The sequence below is a fragment of the Anser brachyrhynchus genome (assembly GCF_964034855.1).
Source record: "Anser brachyrhynchus genome assembly, chromosome: 1".
NCBI lineage: Eukaryota > Metazoa > Chordata > Aves > Anseriformes > Anatidae > Anser > Anser brachyrhynchus.
Window position 1 is genome coordinate 155,939,037 of NC_137694.1, and position 17,936 is coordinate 155,956,972.

Genomic DNA, 17,936 nt, shown 5'->3' on the forward strand with positions numbered 1-17,936 from the left:
AGCTCCCTGCAGGTGCCGTGGAGATGGGGGATTCTCACCACCACTGTCTGGAGGAAGAACGTCCTCTCGGGTCAAGAGCACGAGGCAGACACAGCACCGAGTGTGGCTGAAAGCAAGCTTACTTTCCAGCTGCGTGACATTTTCTGCTTTCTACAAATCTGGGAAGCTCAGGCCAACGCTTCCTTAATTGGGTGCAGTGCAACTTTGGCAAATAGTTTATTTTCATCTGTTTTTTAACAGCCTGTTTTTTTTTCTGGACATTGCATGCGTCTTTCCTTTGGATTTCAAAAGAGAAGCAATGGATTGAAATGGCACGTTCAAAGCCTAAAAGCCCACTCTGTAGTCTCAATCAAAAGGGCCTGGACGAATCACCTATCCACCCGAGGCAGCTTGCAGAAAGCCCAGGGAGAATCACACACAAGATAAAAGCCAAATGACACGCAGGAACCGGGGAAGTGTGACAGCTCACCGAATTCAGCTGATAACTGTGCCCGAGATTTGTATTTTGTTATCGCACTGAATTGCAGGGAGCCTTCCTTAGAGACTTCTGGAATTTGCAGAGGAACTTCCTACAGCCTTCACAAAGGTTAAAGCCATTAAAAAACAAATTAACCAACTCTTCCTCCAGGGAAAAAATATATATTTAAATGAATACACCTTTGACCTTGAATAATTTTAGGTTGCGCAGAGACTGAAACGCGCTCAAAATATCCATTTTAGAAGATCACCTGAGAAGCCTGACAGAAGCAGGCCTGCCTTGCTGCTGTAGCTGTGCCAATGCTGTTTGCTATTTTCCTAATTACCATACGAGTGCTTGCAATTAGCAAAGAGCTCACATTCCTGCCCTTTTAAACTCACTAATGTTTCTCAATGGAATTCTTTTTATGTTTCGCAGCCTGTGGAAGTCTTTTTCTCTGGAAAGGCTCAAGAAGCTTGGTTATCCAAGAATAGGAAAACAGTGTTTATCACCTGTTAAACTCATTCTGACACTTTTTGGCATTTCAGTAACTTAAACTGTTTTGTTTCAGAAAGTTGGCATGTACATAAGCTGCAATGAAGGTCAGGATCTTTGCCAAGCTTAGCGGAGAAAAAAATAAATCCTGAATATGAAACAGGCAATTTACAAGAATATGGGAGTCATATTTTTGATATTAAAAAATGTCTCTCCCCCAGAGGAAGTTTATGATCAAGCATGAGCACTGCAAGTACGTCATTCCTTTCTCCGCTTTCCCAATCATCCCACAAGCAAGTCACAGCATCCTTTATCAGATTGGAAGGTGGGGCAAGATGAAGACCTCATCAGTACCACCGAACCCAAGCAATCAAAACTTACACACCATGCAGCTCTCACCCTGTAGCTATATACAGTCAATCCGAGCTTGATTTATAAACTGGAAAAATACTGTGAGGATGCACTTAGGACTCCTGTTTTTCATTTTGTCTGCATCTACTAAGGCTAGATTCTTCATTTTTTTACACAAAGTCAGGCATTCCATGATCGTGACTGGATTTCTGCAGCTAGAGGATTGGGGCAGACATCAAGTGTGATGAAACTTTGTAAAACCCCAGGCTTGGCAACAATGCCTCATTTCCCCTTGTCCTGGGGTGAAGTGCAGCCCTCACACCCTGTGTTCACCTCCCATGCACATCTTCTCCGCTACATACACGGCACACGAACACATCCAGCTGCCAGGCATCATGACATACAACTGGCAATGTGTGAAACATGAAGTCTGGAGCCCTGCACGTTGAAATAAATGCAGCTGAACTGTGAATACATGGCTTCATGTACATATGATCACATCTAAACAAATATGCTCCAAATATTTATTTTTCTTTTTACATTCTGTTCTACACCGGACAAGCAATTAATTCTCTTCAGATGATCTGAATATAAAATATGCACGCGTGTTTTCTTTCTTAGATATGAAGCTAACCACAATTTTTTATTTGCACAATGCTTGAATTCTACGTTATGGCCACTGCAAAGCTCAAAAAGGTTTAAATCCCACAGGAACATTTACATCAACTGCATCACAGAAACTGGTAATTACGATTTAAATGTAAATATTGCTCTCATCCTGAATGCTGCTCCGTACCAAAACAATGATTCATAATGAAACCTCTTGCTTTAAGAGCTTCTGTGAGCTGTTTTTAAAATAGGATAGGATAGGATAGTTCAGTTGGAAGGGACCTACAAAGATCATAAAGTCCAATCACTTGACCAATTCATGGCTAACCAGAAGTGAAAACAAATTATGAAGGGCATTATCCAAATGTCTCCTGAACACTGACAGGCAGGGGGCATCAACCACCTCGCTAGGAAGCCTGTTCCTGTGTTTGGGCACCCTCACGGTAAAGAAATTTTTCCTTCTGTCTAGTGTGAACCTCCCCTTTGTGCTGTTCCTGCATGTCCTGTCACTGGTTACCAGGGAGCAGAGACCCGCACCTCCCTCTCCACTGCCCCTCCTGAGGACATTGCGGAGAGCAATGGGGTCACCTCTCAGCCTTCTCTGTTCCAGACAAGTCCACTCAAGTGTCCTCACGCCTCCTCACAGGACATGCCCTCCAGTGCTTTTACCAGCTTTGTTGCCCCCCTTCAGATGCTTTCAAGGACCTCAACATCCTTTTCATGTTGCGGAGCCCAGGCTGAAGTCTTTGCTTCCATTGTATTTCACTATTTCGGGGGCACAGCTGATGAGGGGTGAGCTAGAGCTGGGGATCTCCCCCTTTTTCAGAAACAGGGGCTGGATAAACTGGCGGACACACAGATCAGCGCTGTCAGGTACTTGGTTAATACTTCATTTTGAAGGGTAGGGACTGGATGAGTTACCATGCTTGATGTATGGAAGTATTGCCATGCATGTCAAACCAGGAACAGCCTTGGGGTTTTCTTTCAACCTTCCTCTTCATCACAGAGCCCCAGATCCCCCACTGAGATCATCTGGATGTATTTCCAGCCTGCCACTGCAAGGGCCTCAGGCACTGGCAGCACCTCAATCTCTCCTGTGTTCTGCCTCGAGCAAATAAACCATTTTTTTTCACAAGACTGCAAACTGTTAGTTTACTTCAGGTCTCTGAGCAAAACACAGAGGGTCATCTATTTGAAACTTAACGACCTGTGAAGTAGAGAAGGTCAATCAAGTGACCTTCTCTATTTTCTAGAAAACTAAAAAGCAACTGTATACACACACTAGATGTTAGGATTTGTTTCAGCTTTATATACATACATCAGGAATGTCAGTATGTCACCATTAACATGGACGCTCTGTTGTAATAGCACTGTACAGTTGCACTGTTTTGAAGGGTTATGTTAAGCTCTCAAGTTACCTACAGCATTAGCCAAGGATATTTGGCAGAATATGAAACTTTTTAGTAAGTTGTGTTTCATGCAAATGCAGGAGCAAACTGTGAAGTGGATCATTTTTAAAGATCGATGTCCATTTTTCAAAATTTCCTCTTTAATTATAGTTAGCCAAAAGCTTTATGACCTATAGCATTCAGTTAGAGTGCCTATGTAAGCCTGCACTAAGGCACGACAACAGATTACTGCAGCAGCAGATAAATCCTCTTTGGCTTTTGGTTAAGAGATATTGCTTCTTAAAAAATTTTATATAGAGACAGATACAGATTTTTTTCTAATTGCCCAAAGTCAGCTCCTTTAGGTCAACCAGGCTACTGGTGCAGAACTCACTGAACAGGCAGCAAATCCAGTATACACCAGCATGTACAGGTCAAACAACCCAGACACCTGGCCCACATACCAGGAGGTCACACATGAAGTCTGAAGGGAAATAAACCTCAGAACAAAAGCCATTGTAGTCTGGGAAGTCAATCGACTTTGGCTTTTCTCTGCTGCTGTTCCCACCCTGGAAGTATTAGTGCAATATCTGAATGTTGTTGGCACCTGCACTCAGAGTCCAAAGTGTGAGGACCAGCACACCTGCTGTGCTACACGGCTCCCCAGACAGGACTTTCAACAGTTTACTTATATATTTATCCTCCCCCCCCCCCCCCCCTCTTTTTTATTAACCTCTTTATATTTTATCTAATCATCTTCCTGTCCCAAGATGTTTTTCATGGAACTGTGTCACAATCGTTGTTAACTTCTCTGTCTGCAGACTCCACGCTCCAAATTACGCATGACTGTAAAATCAGAGCTGAGACTGCAGCAGACCAGCCTCTGGCTTCTCTACTGCAACTGATAAAGACAAAATGCTGTCCAACTCCTGTCGGAATTGGCTGCTATTTTCAACACAGATGAAACCTGACAGGACTAATCAGGTTTTAAAAACATTTCTTCAACTTCAGCAGGCAAGAACTGTATTGTGTTTTTTTCTTTTTAGTCTTTTTATTTTTATTTTTTTGAAATTCAGCATTAAACATACCTTGTAAGTAAGGAGCAGGAAGAGAGAATACAGTGTGTATGTAGATGAAAACCAGGTGAAAATTAACATACCATCATCTTTTTATGATCTGGAAATTCAAGACCAAAATAGTCGCCTTCAACAAGGTTCAGGTGGTTGCAAACAGCATCATGCAAAACTTTCCCTGGAGCTCTTTGCTGTAAGAAGAAAACAAAGCCTAGGGTTAAGTGCTGCAGATTAACAAAGATGCTTTTAATTAGTGGCAGAAAAATTACTATGCTAAGAAGTTGTCCAGCAAACAACACTGCCAATACAGCTTACAAAATCAGTGGTTATTCCAACCATACCCACAGGGCAGCTGAAAGTAATTACTCTAATTTTAAAGCTATGGAAAATATCCACCCATCCCTAGATGGCAGCTAAGAATGAACCTTTAGAGCGTTTTTGCTTTTGAGAGAAAAATACCATAAAATAGAAAATTGTTATGAAGCACCAAGGCTGGTCAAGGCTCCTCTGTGTTACTCTCGCAAGAGTTAATGAGTAAATCAGAGGAGTCAAGAGCAAGCATTTCCTTCTACACTGTAAAAGTCTTCTCACTACAAAGACCAGATGTTCTAGCCCAATATTAGCTCCCAGAGCTGCAGTTTTGCTGATTGTAAGGATTCTTCTCATCAGCACATCAGTTAAATCCACACCTGCAGCAAATACTGCAAATTACAGCTCACCAGCAATTCTTTGGCAGAAAACCCACACTTTTTCAGTAAAAAAGGCCAATCACTGAAATCAAATATTTTTGTTCTTTGCAGAAATGCACCTATTTTAACTCAAGAGTCCCTGAAAAAGAGATCTCCGCTCACTTGAGAATAAATAATAACCCACTAAACGGCACCAACTCCACCAGTACAAGAGACCCGTGTTCCTAATTACACCCCAGCCAAGCGCCCTTGCACTCAACCTACAGACTCGCCCTTTCCCTTTCTGCCCAGTAAATAATTATTAGAGTAAAACGAAACAGCAGAAACAGAGTGAACAAAAGAAAACTGTTTGAGGCAGGCTGTCGGGTTGGTGAGCTGAGTCAGGAAGGACAAACCTGAGCTCAGGTCCCTACATCTCCTGGCCGTGCCCTTACCAACAGGCTTACTGCATAGGAGTTGTGAGAAGTAAATAAGCGGTAGCGAGGCTTACACCAGAGCAATAGAAAGGATGCCCTTTTTCTGCTGCAGGACGCAATGACCTGAGCCATCAAGGCTGGCTGGTTTTGAGAGCGAAGCTGCAAGGGGAAAGCCAAGTCCTCCTCCTAGGAACTTGCTGAGCAGGTTTGTGCCCCGGGTACTCGCATCGCCTCTAACAGACCTATTGCTTTATGAACTGTTTGTTCGTGTTACCCACAGCAAACGTTAGCCTTATGAATGCTGTCAGAAAACAGACTGAGAACAATCAGATAGCAGTACTAATTTTCCAAGCATTCATCACAACCAACCTCACAGTAACTGAAACAATTCATCCCCAAATGCTGAACGAGGATAGAGAAAGAGAGAGGAAAAAAAAGGGATCTGATGCAACGCCGTGTAAAACAAAACTCCAGTGCAAATATATTTGAATAGACTCACTTCATATTCTCCAGCTTGGTTACACTGCAAACATCTGTGATGACCAACACTCAGCCTGCGCCAGCCCCTGAGCCCCGTGTCTTCTAACCAAGTTTCCCACATTTTCCCCTCCATCTCTTGCTGTACATAGGCACACCCAAACATACATCACCTTTTAGTGAAAAGGCTTCCCAGTAAGTGCATTTTGTTAGAGGCAAGAGAATATTATTAAAAAGACGCTCGATCTAGTGTAATAACTCTAGTAGTTTACTGCACTGAAAATACACTGATGTAGAAACCTCACTGCAAGAGTCAGAGGGTATCGCTTTCTTCCATGTGCACCACCAGAGAAATGGAAACATGACTGTGCAATACTCACACCTCCTACTGAAGTACCCGATGGACTCCTAGCTGGCATGGCTCAAACTGCTTTGGTCCTCCCAGGAAAAGGGGTGCCTCCAGGAACAGGCAGGTACTGGACCACCAGGAGAAAATGCAGAACCCACCTGCACTACCCCACTGCATAAGGTTAGCTGAGGAGAGCAGGCCTGTCTGATCTCATACCACGAATAAAAGCAGCTGATTAAAACCTGCTGGGTGTTTTCTGAAAGTTTTTTTACTTATATGCATCTAGACAACAGAATGGCAGTCTTGTAGCATTTATGTCACTGGGCATTTTCTCTGAAGTGTGTCTCAGTAACATGAAATGCTTCTTACTCGAGTATTTGTAAATAAGATTATCATTCTAAACTCATCTTAGCTTTGATCAGTCCAAGCCAAAATAAAATCTGGCAGTTTATTCAAGGGGAAACACTGTGCATATAAAACCCGCTGAGATTTAGAGCCTGGTGACACTCCTGGTCTTGCAGGACCAGAAGGAGAAGTACGACATCCAAAAATGCAGCAACTCTCTGGCCTTACAGAGATGTTGATTCAGCGCAGTCCCATGACATCCTTACTAAAAAATTCAAACACAATAAATTAAAATTTCAGTCTGCTGGGTGAGGAACCAAAACAGCAGTCACTGGAGGCGCAGGAAACCCCAGCTGACAGAGGAAGCATTCAGGATCGAGTGTGCCACACCAGGGGCAGCATCTGCAGCCAGCAGTTGTGCCTGACTTCAGCGTGCTTACAAGGCCTATGGGACAACACAAGTCTTCTCCAAAACGTGGGAGGCGTTTTCCAACCAGCAAGACGCCTGCCTCAGGCACTGAGCACAAGGCAAAGCTTCATCAGCTCCCGTCCCATGGCTCTGCGGCTGCACCTGCATCTCACAAGCCGCAGTTTGGCCACTTTCCTTGCTCCATTCTGGTGTGGGCCTGATCCATGAGGCCCCAGGAGCTCCCCACAGCTCACAGACTCACAGAATATCCCAAGTTGGAAGGGACCCACAAGGATCATCAAGTCCAGCTCTGTATGCACGTAAGGCTGTGGAGCTGGGGAAAGGCCGTGCGACCACCTGTGTGTGGTGCAGAAGGGCCTTTTCCTGCCGCGGCACAAAAGCACAGGCCTCTTCTCAGTAGATGTCCGTCATGAAAGCCTCACACGCTGGGGAGAGGGAAGGCTCAGAAGGTCACCGATGTGGCCGAACACTGAGGGCAGGGGGAAAGGGAGCCAAAAGACCTATCTCCTGCTCTCCCTGAGCCTCATCACGTAAGAGCTCACACCAGGGAGGGAAAGAGCTGACCTGAAGGTGAAGATTAAGAGGAGGACGAGGCGTGCAAGTGGGATGTTGACATCATGCTGTGATGAACGCTGGCAGCAAGACCATACCTCCAGACCATTAGCTATTGTGGATGGCACCCAACTGGAAGGTGGGGAGGGAAACAAAGCAGGAACATCGTATATTGGTGGAATACAAGAGGGGGAAGTTCATGTGATACACCCAGGAGCTGGGAAGCTGCTGCTGCAGGTGGCAGTCCCCTGCTCCTATTTTTGTTGACAGCCAGATTCACGTTTAATCATAGAATCATAGAATCATCTAGGTTGGAAAAGACCTTCAAGATCATCAAATACAACTGTCAACCTGACTGACCAAGTCCCATCACTAAACCATGTCCCTTAGTGCCACATCCACGTGTCTCTTAAATACCTCCAGGGACGAGGACCCCACCATTCCCCAGGCAGTCCATTCCAATGCTTGACCACCCTCTCAGAGAAGAAATTCTTCTTAATATTTAATCTAATCCTCCCCTGGTACAACATGGGGACTGTTTATCAGTGAAGAAAGACTGCAGCTCCTGAGGGCAATGCCTCCTATCCCAAAACACCCATCCACATACATTGGCAGTGAACTTTTCCTAAGCGATACAGCTGTGCTCTTTTACTCTTGATGACGAGTAGCCCAGGCACCTGTTTTACAGAGTTCAGTTAAGATGAGGTGAATCCCAGCCATACTGACAGCAGGGAATTACTGCTATTCTCTTGAGGTGGTATTTAGCTACACCAAAATAACACTCTAATTTTATTGCAGTGAAAAGAAGCTCGCTGATTTCAAGCTACACATCCTTATTGCTTAATACCTTCTGAACTGGCCTTTCATTTAGCTCTGTAAAATTACATTTTAAAAGTCACTTTACATTTTCAGGGAACGTCAGGCCGCTAACTTCTAAATTATGAATAATGTGCATCACATTTAGCTGCAAGCTATGAAGGTACCCAAAGTAGCAAGCCTTACACATTGTGCATTCAGTATTTGCTGTCTGCTCATTATTTCAATTTTATTCAATTCCCCTTCCCTCTCCTCCCACTAAAATCCAAAACAGTAAGTTGCTTATGATCTTCCAGTGGTGAATATTTTAATAGATTTAACAATTCTTTAATGTTCCAGAGATCTCCAATCTTTTTTTTAAAAAGTCTACATACTGGTTTAGACCATTCTTTGGCACAGTCTGCAATACAGATTTTTTTTAAAAAAGGAAATTCACAGCAATATCTGGAAGACTTCCAAGTCTCGAAAATAAGGGGGTTTGGACATATTCTTCTCACCCCCCTGACAATTCATTTAGCAACTATTTCGCTAACCATCTACCAAATCAATGTGTCAGCTTATGACCAAACAGTGATTTTAATATTTTTTATCTGTCTAGCCCACTTTCATCGAAAGGTTTTTTTGTTTGTTTTTACGTTACTGAGCAGTAACACCAGGTTAAAAAACAAATAAACAGCTTCTTTGGAACATCTGAAAAATACCATCAGTATTTTGGTCAAAGTAAGAGATAGCTTCATGTGGAAGCATAGTGTTTGCTTCTCTTCTTCAGAACTGCTGCAAATGGAACAGAAAAATTTTTTTGTTTTGTTTCTGCACTTGCTAGTGCATTTGTAACACCTGATAAGGAGAGAAAATAATTCCTTTACATTTACGCACACCTGCCACAATATAAAGGGAGACATTTCTTCCACTAATGCCATGTTCCTGTCACATTTTGAGTGCTTGAAACTGAAATGAGTCAACCTGGTCAAGATAAATGTTAGGAATACTTAAATATTACATTGTACAACACTTAAACACAAAGTTTAAAAACTATTTGCTCTTTCAGTAGAAATTGCCCTAAAAAATATATTTCAGTTTAGCGTGATTCCCAAATTATTTTATACTTCAGTTTAACAACTGAATTGAAATGACAGTGAAAACTTCCCCCAGTATTTTCGTATTTCTGACATCATACACAGTCACAATCAATACTAAAAATAACAACCACACATTCCTAACAGTATGAATTTTCTCAGTTATTCGAAGCTGTTAAAAATTATGTATGTATCTTCAGCTCTAAAAGAATGAAAAACCAACATGTGTTCACGATAAGCAAATAGCATAAAAATAACCTCAAAGATGAGACCAAGCAACAGGGTTCTTAAACAAATAACCCTGACAAAAATTTATACTTCAAAGTAGGCTTGAAAACTACTCACAGGAGAACAGTGCTGCTAGCATCTGAAGAGAAATTTCATATTTCATCCAGTTCTCCTTTCCGCCATAAAATGAAGTGCACATTTCATATTTAACAAAAGTCTATTGCTCAAAAGGTGGGTTAAAAGCAGTAAGGACCGGTCTGGGTGTTGTTGCTCGGGACCTAACACTGCCAAGACACTTGGAGATGCTCTGCCCTCTTTCTCCTCTCCTCGCTTTCAAAGTGTAGGTGTTAATCCTATAGGAAGGATTAGACAGCTGTAAAAATAGCTTTAGACCATAAAGATAGCTCTTACACCTGGGCATTCTAGTTTTTGCTCTACTGTCCAGCTCAGGCTGGGAAGTCCTGAAGAAGTGGGATTCACCACCCTCTGTACACCAGGACCAAGTAACAGCCTGTTGCTGCTGGGACACGAGAATCAGGATTTTAAAAAATCATCGCAGTCTGTCACGTTTTTCGTACTAAAAGCCAGCACATCAGGGTCCCAGGGCACACTCTCACGTACCGGCAGAGAAGGAAGTCATACCTTGAAATGGAGAAGCCAGGCACACTGGTCGCTACCTCAAAGCACGCAGAACCTCACTCTGTACCTACAGCCACAAGGTATCGACCCCCTTTGGAGGGATGATGTAGGAGGGGTACGTTTTCATGATAACCTAAAGGCACCTCATTGCTTTTTAAGATATTTTCCATCATAGTGTAGTTGAACGCTCCACTCCTGGCATGTATCCCACATGTTTTTGCACAGACTGCGTGCTGACCCTCAAAGGCAGGACTGAAGCCAAATGGAGTAACAAAATAAGTCTCTTATACAGCTTTAAAAAGGCAATTGATCATCTGCCGTGTATGTACAATAAGTCTATTTAGTGTTCCCTTCTTGTTAGACTTCAGTGGACTGCTTTCCTACTTTATACTCCCCACATAAGCTGTGTTCCCTTTAATACCAGTGCTTGCCTTTCATAGTCACTGAAGTTTTATCCTTTGCTTGATTTTGTTGGTGGTGACAGGCTTTTTAAACAGTATGACTGTAGAACATGGTGCTTTTTACTTCAGGTTTGTTTTACTTCAAATACCTGTCCTTAAAAAAGAAAATGCAGCAGCAAAGTTAACTCTTTATTCTCCTCACCTATCAGCTACGACAAATAAAATGGTTTCAAAAATGACTATTTTAGGTATGTGTTTACTCACCCAAAATCAACACAGCAAGCAATTATGGAGGCAAAAATACAACGAGAAAGAACTTAATAACCATCGCATTCACTCACATTTGTAGCACCTTCTTCAAAGAAACATGTAATTTTCTACAGTTGAACGTGCAGAGATTTGTTACTGTAGTCATGCTCTTTTATTTCTGACTATGATAAACTGGCTTATGCTGAGATACTTTCTAAAAAAGGCAAAAGCAGAAGGATTGTGCTGACTAGACTTTAAACTCTCTTCTGATTCCCAAAATCAACTTTACCACAAATAGCCAACTGTAAAATTCAGGTGAACACTAAACACTTAACAGGAAAATAAAGAAAATATTACATCTGCTTCTAAATAATCCTCTTTAATAGTTAAATAGAGTGGAAGGAAAAAGAAAAGAGATGGTTTAGCAAAGCTAATGTAAAGTTGCATGATGAAACTATTTTCAGTTGTTCCTGATTAAACCTTTTCTTGCAGCAGAGCCAGACCAACACAAAATTCAGCTACAGTTAATCCTCAAGTAACCACAGACCTCCATAATTACAGTACAGTAATGCTGCTGGGATTGGAGACTCTGCTTGGCCTCTTTTTACTTGGCTTATAAGATGATAGCTTTATAACTTGATGGGCAAATACATGCCACACTGTGTTATATATGCCAGTTCTTTGTGCAAGTGAGGAGATAAAAACCAAGAAGAGATGGGCTGGGCAGCTTCTGAAGCAAGCCTTTCGTATCACAGGCTAACCTGTCAGCTCCAAGTATAATGATCCAGCCATCTTACTGCTTTGCAGTTCTTACCAATGCAAACTGAAGTTAATAGTCATTTTATTTCTCTTTATTACTCTGTTTTCTCCCTGATGAGTAATCAGCAACTGCAGAACCAGCAACTGCAGAACCAGCAACAACCACTGCAAAACTGGTGGAGCCCTTTGTGAAGAAGAGCCTGGGGAAGAATGAAGCTGACCTGCAGACCGGGGAATTTCCTCATCTGGTCACTCACGGGACAAAATCCCACAACGCAATTTATTTTGCAGGTCCATCCCACTGTCACCAATGCCGAAAGAATCTGAACTTCTCATCAGCTACACACCACTAACCCTACAGACCTGGAACTAGTCATCCTTTGGTCACTGTAGGCTAAGTACACATCTGTTGGTTCCAAAACACTATTCAACAAAACATGTCTTGAGCAATTTCCCTGTTCTCTAGTTCCTTCAACTGCATTACAGCATTTAACTGATTGACATCTAGCCCTTAGGAATTACAACTGCCTTTAAATTTTATGTACTGATTTAAAAAAAACTACATTTGACACACATGTACCTAACAATTACTGTTACCAGCTTAAAAGGGACATTCCGATCTCCTCTGCTAAAAAATTCAGCTGAAAAAATTAATTTGTGTCTGGCTTAAGACCCTCCATGTAATTCTACTGATGGAGACAATGCACGTCTTCACTTAAAACGTGAATGCTGTTTCCAGTAACTCCCTCACAACCCAGCCCAAACACCAAACTGCAATAGCAGGTCTACCCAAACTAATTAGTTCTGACAATCCCCAAGCCTTGTTTCTTGTACTACAGCCATAATTGGTAGCTTTCTAAAGACAGGTGTAAAATATTTGCGGGAAATCAGTAACAGTTTAAAGCTGCACAATTTCTCACCCCAACCATCCAATTCCTGGAGACTTCCAGTGGGAGACTCTTGCCACAGCCAGAGTCACTGAAACTAAATTACTTTCCTGTAACATCATTTCAAAGGCACACTGTGGACAAGAAAAATTAAGACATTAAAAGAACAATGAAAAAACTTACTAGAAATATGTCAGCTAACTCCCTAAATTAGCTGCTGCCAATGCTGAGTCATCTCTGCCTAATTTTACTAGCAAAGCTAAAAAGTGGTTTGTGGCTGTGCTTTATCCCGTTAGCAAGGCAAACATCCACTGCTGGAAGAGACTATTTTCCTTTCTGAAGAGTGTCATCAGCACGACGAACGCCAGCTTCAGAGCTTTGACACCAAATGGGGATGACTTGCAAGAACCACAGCCAGTCCGTCATGAATTTCATATCTTGGAGTGAGTTGCGGGGCAGACGCATGAAGCAGTGCCTTCCTCACCATCTGAAACAAGCTGCACGTAAGAAAAATGAAGGCAACAACCCCCGGCTTTTATAAAACCAGGTCCACTCTGAGAAAGCTTGCCTGAAAAGCCACGTCGGCTAGGAGGAAGCTTGCTGAGAGGTGTGAGAAGGGAGGAGGCCACCCCAAAGCCATCCCAACCACAACAGCAAACCCTTTCGTGGAGACCCAGAGATGCCGGGAGGCACCTCTCTGACAGAGATTGCCTCTGCACGACCCACGTTTCACTGACGGCCAGGAGGTGCAGCTGAGCAGACGTCTCCAGCTGGGTAGGTGGCATCCCCAGCACGAGCTCTGCCCGCACGGTTATGCCCCACAGCCTTCTGCAGTGCAGTGCAGGGATGCCCACAGCCCAGCCACGGCGTGTGCGCGGCGGCTGCTGGCCTCGGAAAACACACCGCAGGCTTTGTTTTCAGAGAACTCGATGTGAAGCTGCCGCAGCCTCATTTTTCAGCAAGTTTTCTTTATGGAAAGTTGTTTTCCTGAAGCTGAGGCTCTGGAAGAAAGTATATACCTGTCAAATAAATGTTGATATTGCTTTCCCTCCCTGCGAGCAAAAAACTGAATGAATTTAACCCTCGGCCTCGGTGCTATTTAGCAGCACACTGTGCTCCTTGTTTCTTCAGAAGAGCTGAAACCGAGGTTCAGAACACTCATTAAAAATACCTCGGATTGAATTTCATAGGCCACAACTTTTGAAAAGGAATATAATGGTACCATTCAGTGCTCTCAGTGTAATTCAGCAGTGTAGCAGCCAGCAAGTAATTGGGGATGGAAACCCCAATCTCTGTGACACCCCCCTCCCCCTGCTTGCCTCCTACTTTTCCACTCCTCTATGTTTCAAGGTAAAAAACATCTAATTACCTTCTCAGGTTTTCTTTCCTTTTTTTTTTTCTTTTTAAACATTAATTAGTGTTTTGAGAGGAAAATAAAAGCATTCTGTTGTTCAGGCCACTTTCTTTTCTGGTCTGTTTTCTTTGCCTGTTCGTTTTTCCTCACCTTGTTTAGCTACGAACAAACACTTTACTGAAATAAAGGAATAGAAATTCTAACGTCATCAAACAAGAAAAGCAAAACCCTTCCATGCAGACCTGAAGCATGAGAATATAGAGAGTTACAGCCATGTTGGAGTTATTAACTACAAAACCAGACTGAGATGCACAGTAGTTATTTACTACTTTTATTTGAATGCATTTTATTTTAGTATTTTAGCCATGATTCTGACAAAGCCCTTTGATGAAATGGTTTTAAATGTGAGAAGTCTTAGGCCCAGGAAAAAAAAAAAAAAGAGAAAATATGAAATCCTAATTCTATAGCAAAATCAAATGCAATAGCCAAAAGCTTCTCATAATCTTTCTTCAGTCCTGCATCGCTCTCAACATGACCTTTAATTAAACTGAGCACGCCCTGACATCATCCAGTTGTACGTATTTTAGTTTTTGCTTTACCAGGGGAAGGATGCTACATTTTAACAATAGGATGCAGAATTTTTCATGACCAGATTGTAAGCTTGACAGTCCAACCTTCGATTAAGCCTTCAGGCTATGGCTGCTGCTAGCTCTAATGCATTCACCCTAGCTCTTGCCGCCAGCCAGCCTGCTGCTCCAGCTGGATCTCGTGTTCCTACAGCTACAACATGAGGCAGAGTAAGGAGGGTAACTTTGCATTAAATTTAAACAATCGAGAGTTTCTGTAGGATCCGCTTGGTTCTGTTTTGCACATCTGATGTAGACTGGCTAAGGAAAAGCTTGGCTGTAGCATCCTGTGATTACTCCAGATTATATTTGGAGTAATACTGTACTTTATGTATGAACCTAAACCAGAGACAGTCCAAAGTTCATTCCTAATGAATGAACCTCACAGCCACAAACTGTTTTTGTAAAAGCTCTAAGTGCAAAACAGAAGCCTCAAAAGCTATCTCACTTTTAACTACCTGAAAGGCAGAAGTTTGGGGTTTTCTTTTACCACTCAAGTTCCCCACATGCAAGTTTCTTGTCTGGTCATGCAAGATCCGACACCAACTGGACAGACTCAAACACCTTGGTGACCTTCCCATCACGGATGATAAGAAGCATTCAACATTTCTCTAAGCAGCTTCAAAAAAACTTAAGACAGAATATATTGGAGTCTAAACTGCCTTTTAAACATGCAAAGAAAGCATCTTAGAATACACCTGACACAGGAAAAAGTGATGGCTGCCTATATGCTTACTGGATTTGCAGGGGAAGGCACACCTCTGCTAGGTGCATCGCTGTGAAGTGCTACCTTTGGTGGCACATAAACCATAGAGGAAAGAAAAAGGAGTGGAATTGGGGTGGTGTCTGGTACAGTAATGGCTTCTGCTACCAGCAGATTTCAGAGGCATCTGATACAGTCAAGCTGCATTTGCAAAGAAGGGTAAAAAATACCCACCTCCCTTTTTAATACAGCTACATAGTTCTTCAGAAAGATCCTCAGGACCTTTTATGCTGGTTCTTCGCCGCCTGTCTGCAACTTGCAGTTTCTCCTAACGCCGTAGAGGCTTTGAAAAATCCAGCCATAAGTCAGCCCAGCTTTCCGGAAGGTGAAACTGCCTCTGGATGGCCGAAGTCTGATGACTGGTTACGCTAGCCAACGGCACGTAACTGCAGCAGTCATAGGGGAGCACGAGCAGAAGGGATGTGTGCTTGTGTCTGCAGAGGAGGCAGGCAGAGGGGGAAGAAAGGCCAGCAGGACATCCAATCTGCACATGGCTTTGGCTGTTAGCAGCAGACAAAAGCTGGGCAAAAAGCCTCTGAAGGATCTTCAGGGTGCCTCCCCCTGACTAGGAACAAGGTCGCACTCTTGAGCTAAGATGAGTTTTCATCGGATTTCCCACCCCTTCTTCTGCGTGTGCGTGTGGGCCTTGCAGAATTACCTGTGCTTGCAGCTAACATGCAGTCCTTGAGAGGAACACAGCTTACGTGGTGCTCCTGCTTCACTGCTCATTTACCCGTACAAAATGTCCAAGCTCGGAGATTCCTGAGATATCTGCTTTCTGTCACTCAGATAGAGGCCTCAAATATCAAAGGAGAGTAACACCACGTTATTATCACAAGGGCATTAACACAGTCTCTGAAACAGCTTTTATGGCCTCTATTTTGTTTTAACGTGCTATCCTGTTTTCTGTTATGCGCTGCTTAAAAACACATGTTGGACAGACTCAGATATTGCGATCTGGGCTTTGGACAGGGTATTTAAAATAAATCTTTAGGCACAGCAGATTTACAAAGGAGCAACCAAGCTGCTTTTAAGGCCAGAGTACGGCGGTGCAGTGTTAGGTACCGCTCCGGTATAGATGAGCTTTATCAGGAACAACAGGCTTGGTGGGAAACAAGCATCCTCTGTTCGGGATACGTCAAAGAGAACTCTTTGGGGATGTGCTATCAGAAGTCAAACAGCAGGCTGACACAATACCACTACTTTGAACACGCTTTCAGTCTTGGGTTGAGATCATCCAGAAACAGAGTTTTAATTCGTTTGGCCCTAAGGGGAATGCGTGTAACTGGGAAAGGTTTTGATTCTATCTAATCCATGATTTTTTTTTTTCCTTAGTGATGAAAACAATCCCTTGAGTGCTTAAAGATGCCACGCATCTCATTTTAATTCCGTATTTACAAATATGTTTATTCATTGTTAATATTCATGTAATTTCCAGATTCCTAGGCTGTGCAACAGTGAGACTTTTATTTACAGCACAACAACCTAATTGGATGGTACAAGTGATTATTTCGGAGATGCCATTAGAGTATAACAATTCTGTGACAGTCTTAATTGCTATCTGCCAGGGTTTAAGCAACTTGTCAGAAACAAACTTCTCCGTCCTCTGATTTTTATTTTAAGGGTAAATCTAGATTAACCCCGCCTAACTCTAAGCACTTAATTGTGGTGCCTAAGGCGGAAGAATAATTTTCTTAGGTTCCTATCTAATCAACAGAGGGGAAATAGGAGCTTTCAGGCTACGCATCAGTCAACCTAAAATCTGAATCATCTGGGAGGTGGTCTCTCTTCCTCCAGTTTCGTAAATAAGAGTAACTACAGCTGATACATACGTCGTACTGAAAGACAATTTTCCATGGAATGTATTCTTTACAGTTTTTAAGTTGAAAAAGAAAAAGAACAGAGAAACCTCTAAAACATAAAGAGGTTCAGGTCTAGTTGAAACAGAATTTTGGCTCCTACAAGAAGCTAAAGAGATGTTTCAGAAAGTTGCCGAGATAAAAGCAGATTTTTCCCACTCCTTCCTTAGCTGGGCGCTGAAACTTCCTCAGCAGAAAGCAAAGGGAGATAAAACCCAGCAAATCAACGTGCAAAGAGAATGCACCGCTTGCTGAAGGAGCCTCCAGACCAAGACGGAGCCTGTGGACGGATGGCTGCATTACTAACAGCTGGAGTTCGATAGTATCATCCATTGCTTATCTGAGAGTAATTATCCTTTCCCAGCCTGGCACAAAGGCAGAGAAGTGCAGCGGGCCGCTGCTAAGAGGCAAGGAACTGCCTGCTCAGCGCTGCTTCTACCATGCACTGGTGAGATCAGGCTTGCCAAAGCTCTGAAAAGGATGACATCAGGTTTTTTCTAGGGACGGCTTTAACAGGATATAGAAACCTTCCGATAAACTTCAGGTACCAACAACCCCTCCTGTTATATGTTAATTTTTTTAAAAAACCACGTGCATATGGAGATAAAAGCCAGATGAACGTTGCTTACAGTTTGCCATTGATCATTT

At 42.8% G+C, this 17,936-nt stretch overlaps 1 protein-coding gene across 12 annotated transcripts in view; it reads right to left on the reverse strand.

Annotated features, from left to right (window-relative positions):
* FARP1 (FERM, ARH/RhoGEF and pleckstrin domain protein 1) overlaps window positions 1-17,936 on the reverse strand; it is a 215,822-nt gene that overhangs the window by 72,101 nt on the left and 125,785 nt on the right. For 11 of the 12 annotated variants that reach the window (XM_080575909.1, XM_080575919.1, XM_080575916.1 and 8 more), the window contains one exon: window positions 4,460-4,564. In XM_080575909.1, the coding sequence (XP_080432035.1) occupies window positions 4,460-4,564 (105 nt within the window). Of the gene's footprint in view, window positions 1-4,459; window positions 4,565-4,832; window positions 5,329-17,936 lie in introns of those variants that run through there. The other variant, XM_080575915.1, reaches the window with a different exon arrangement.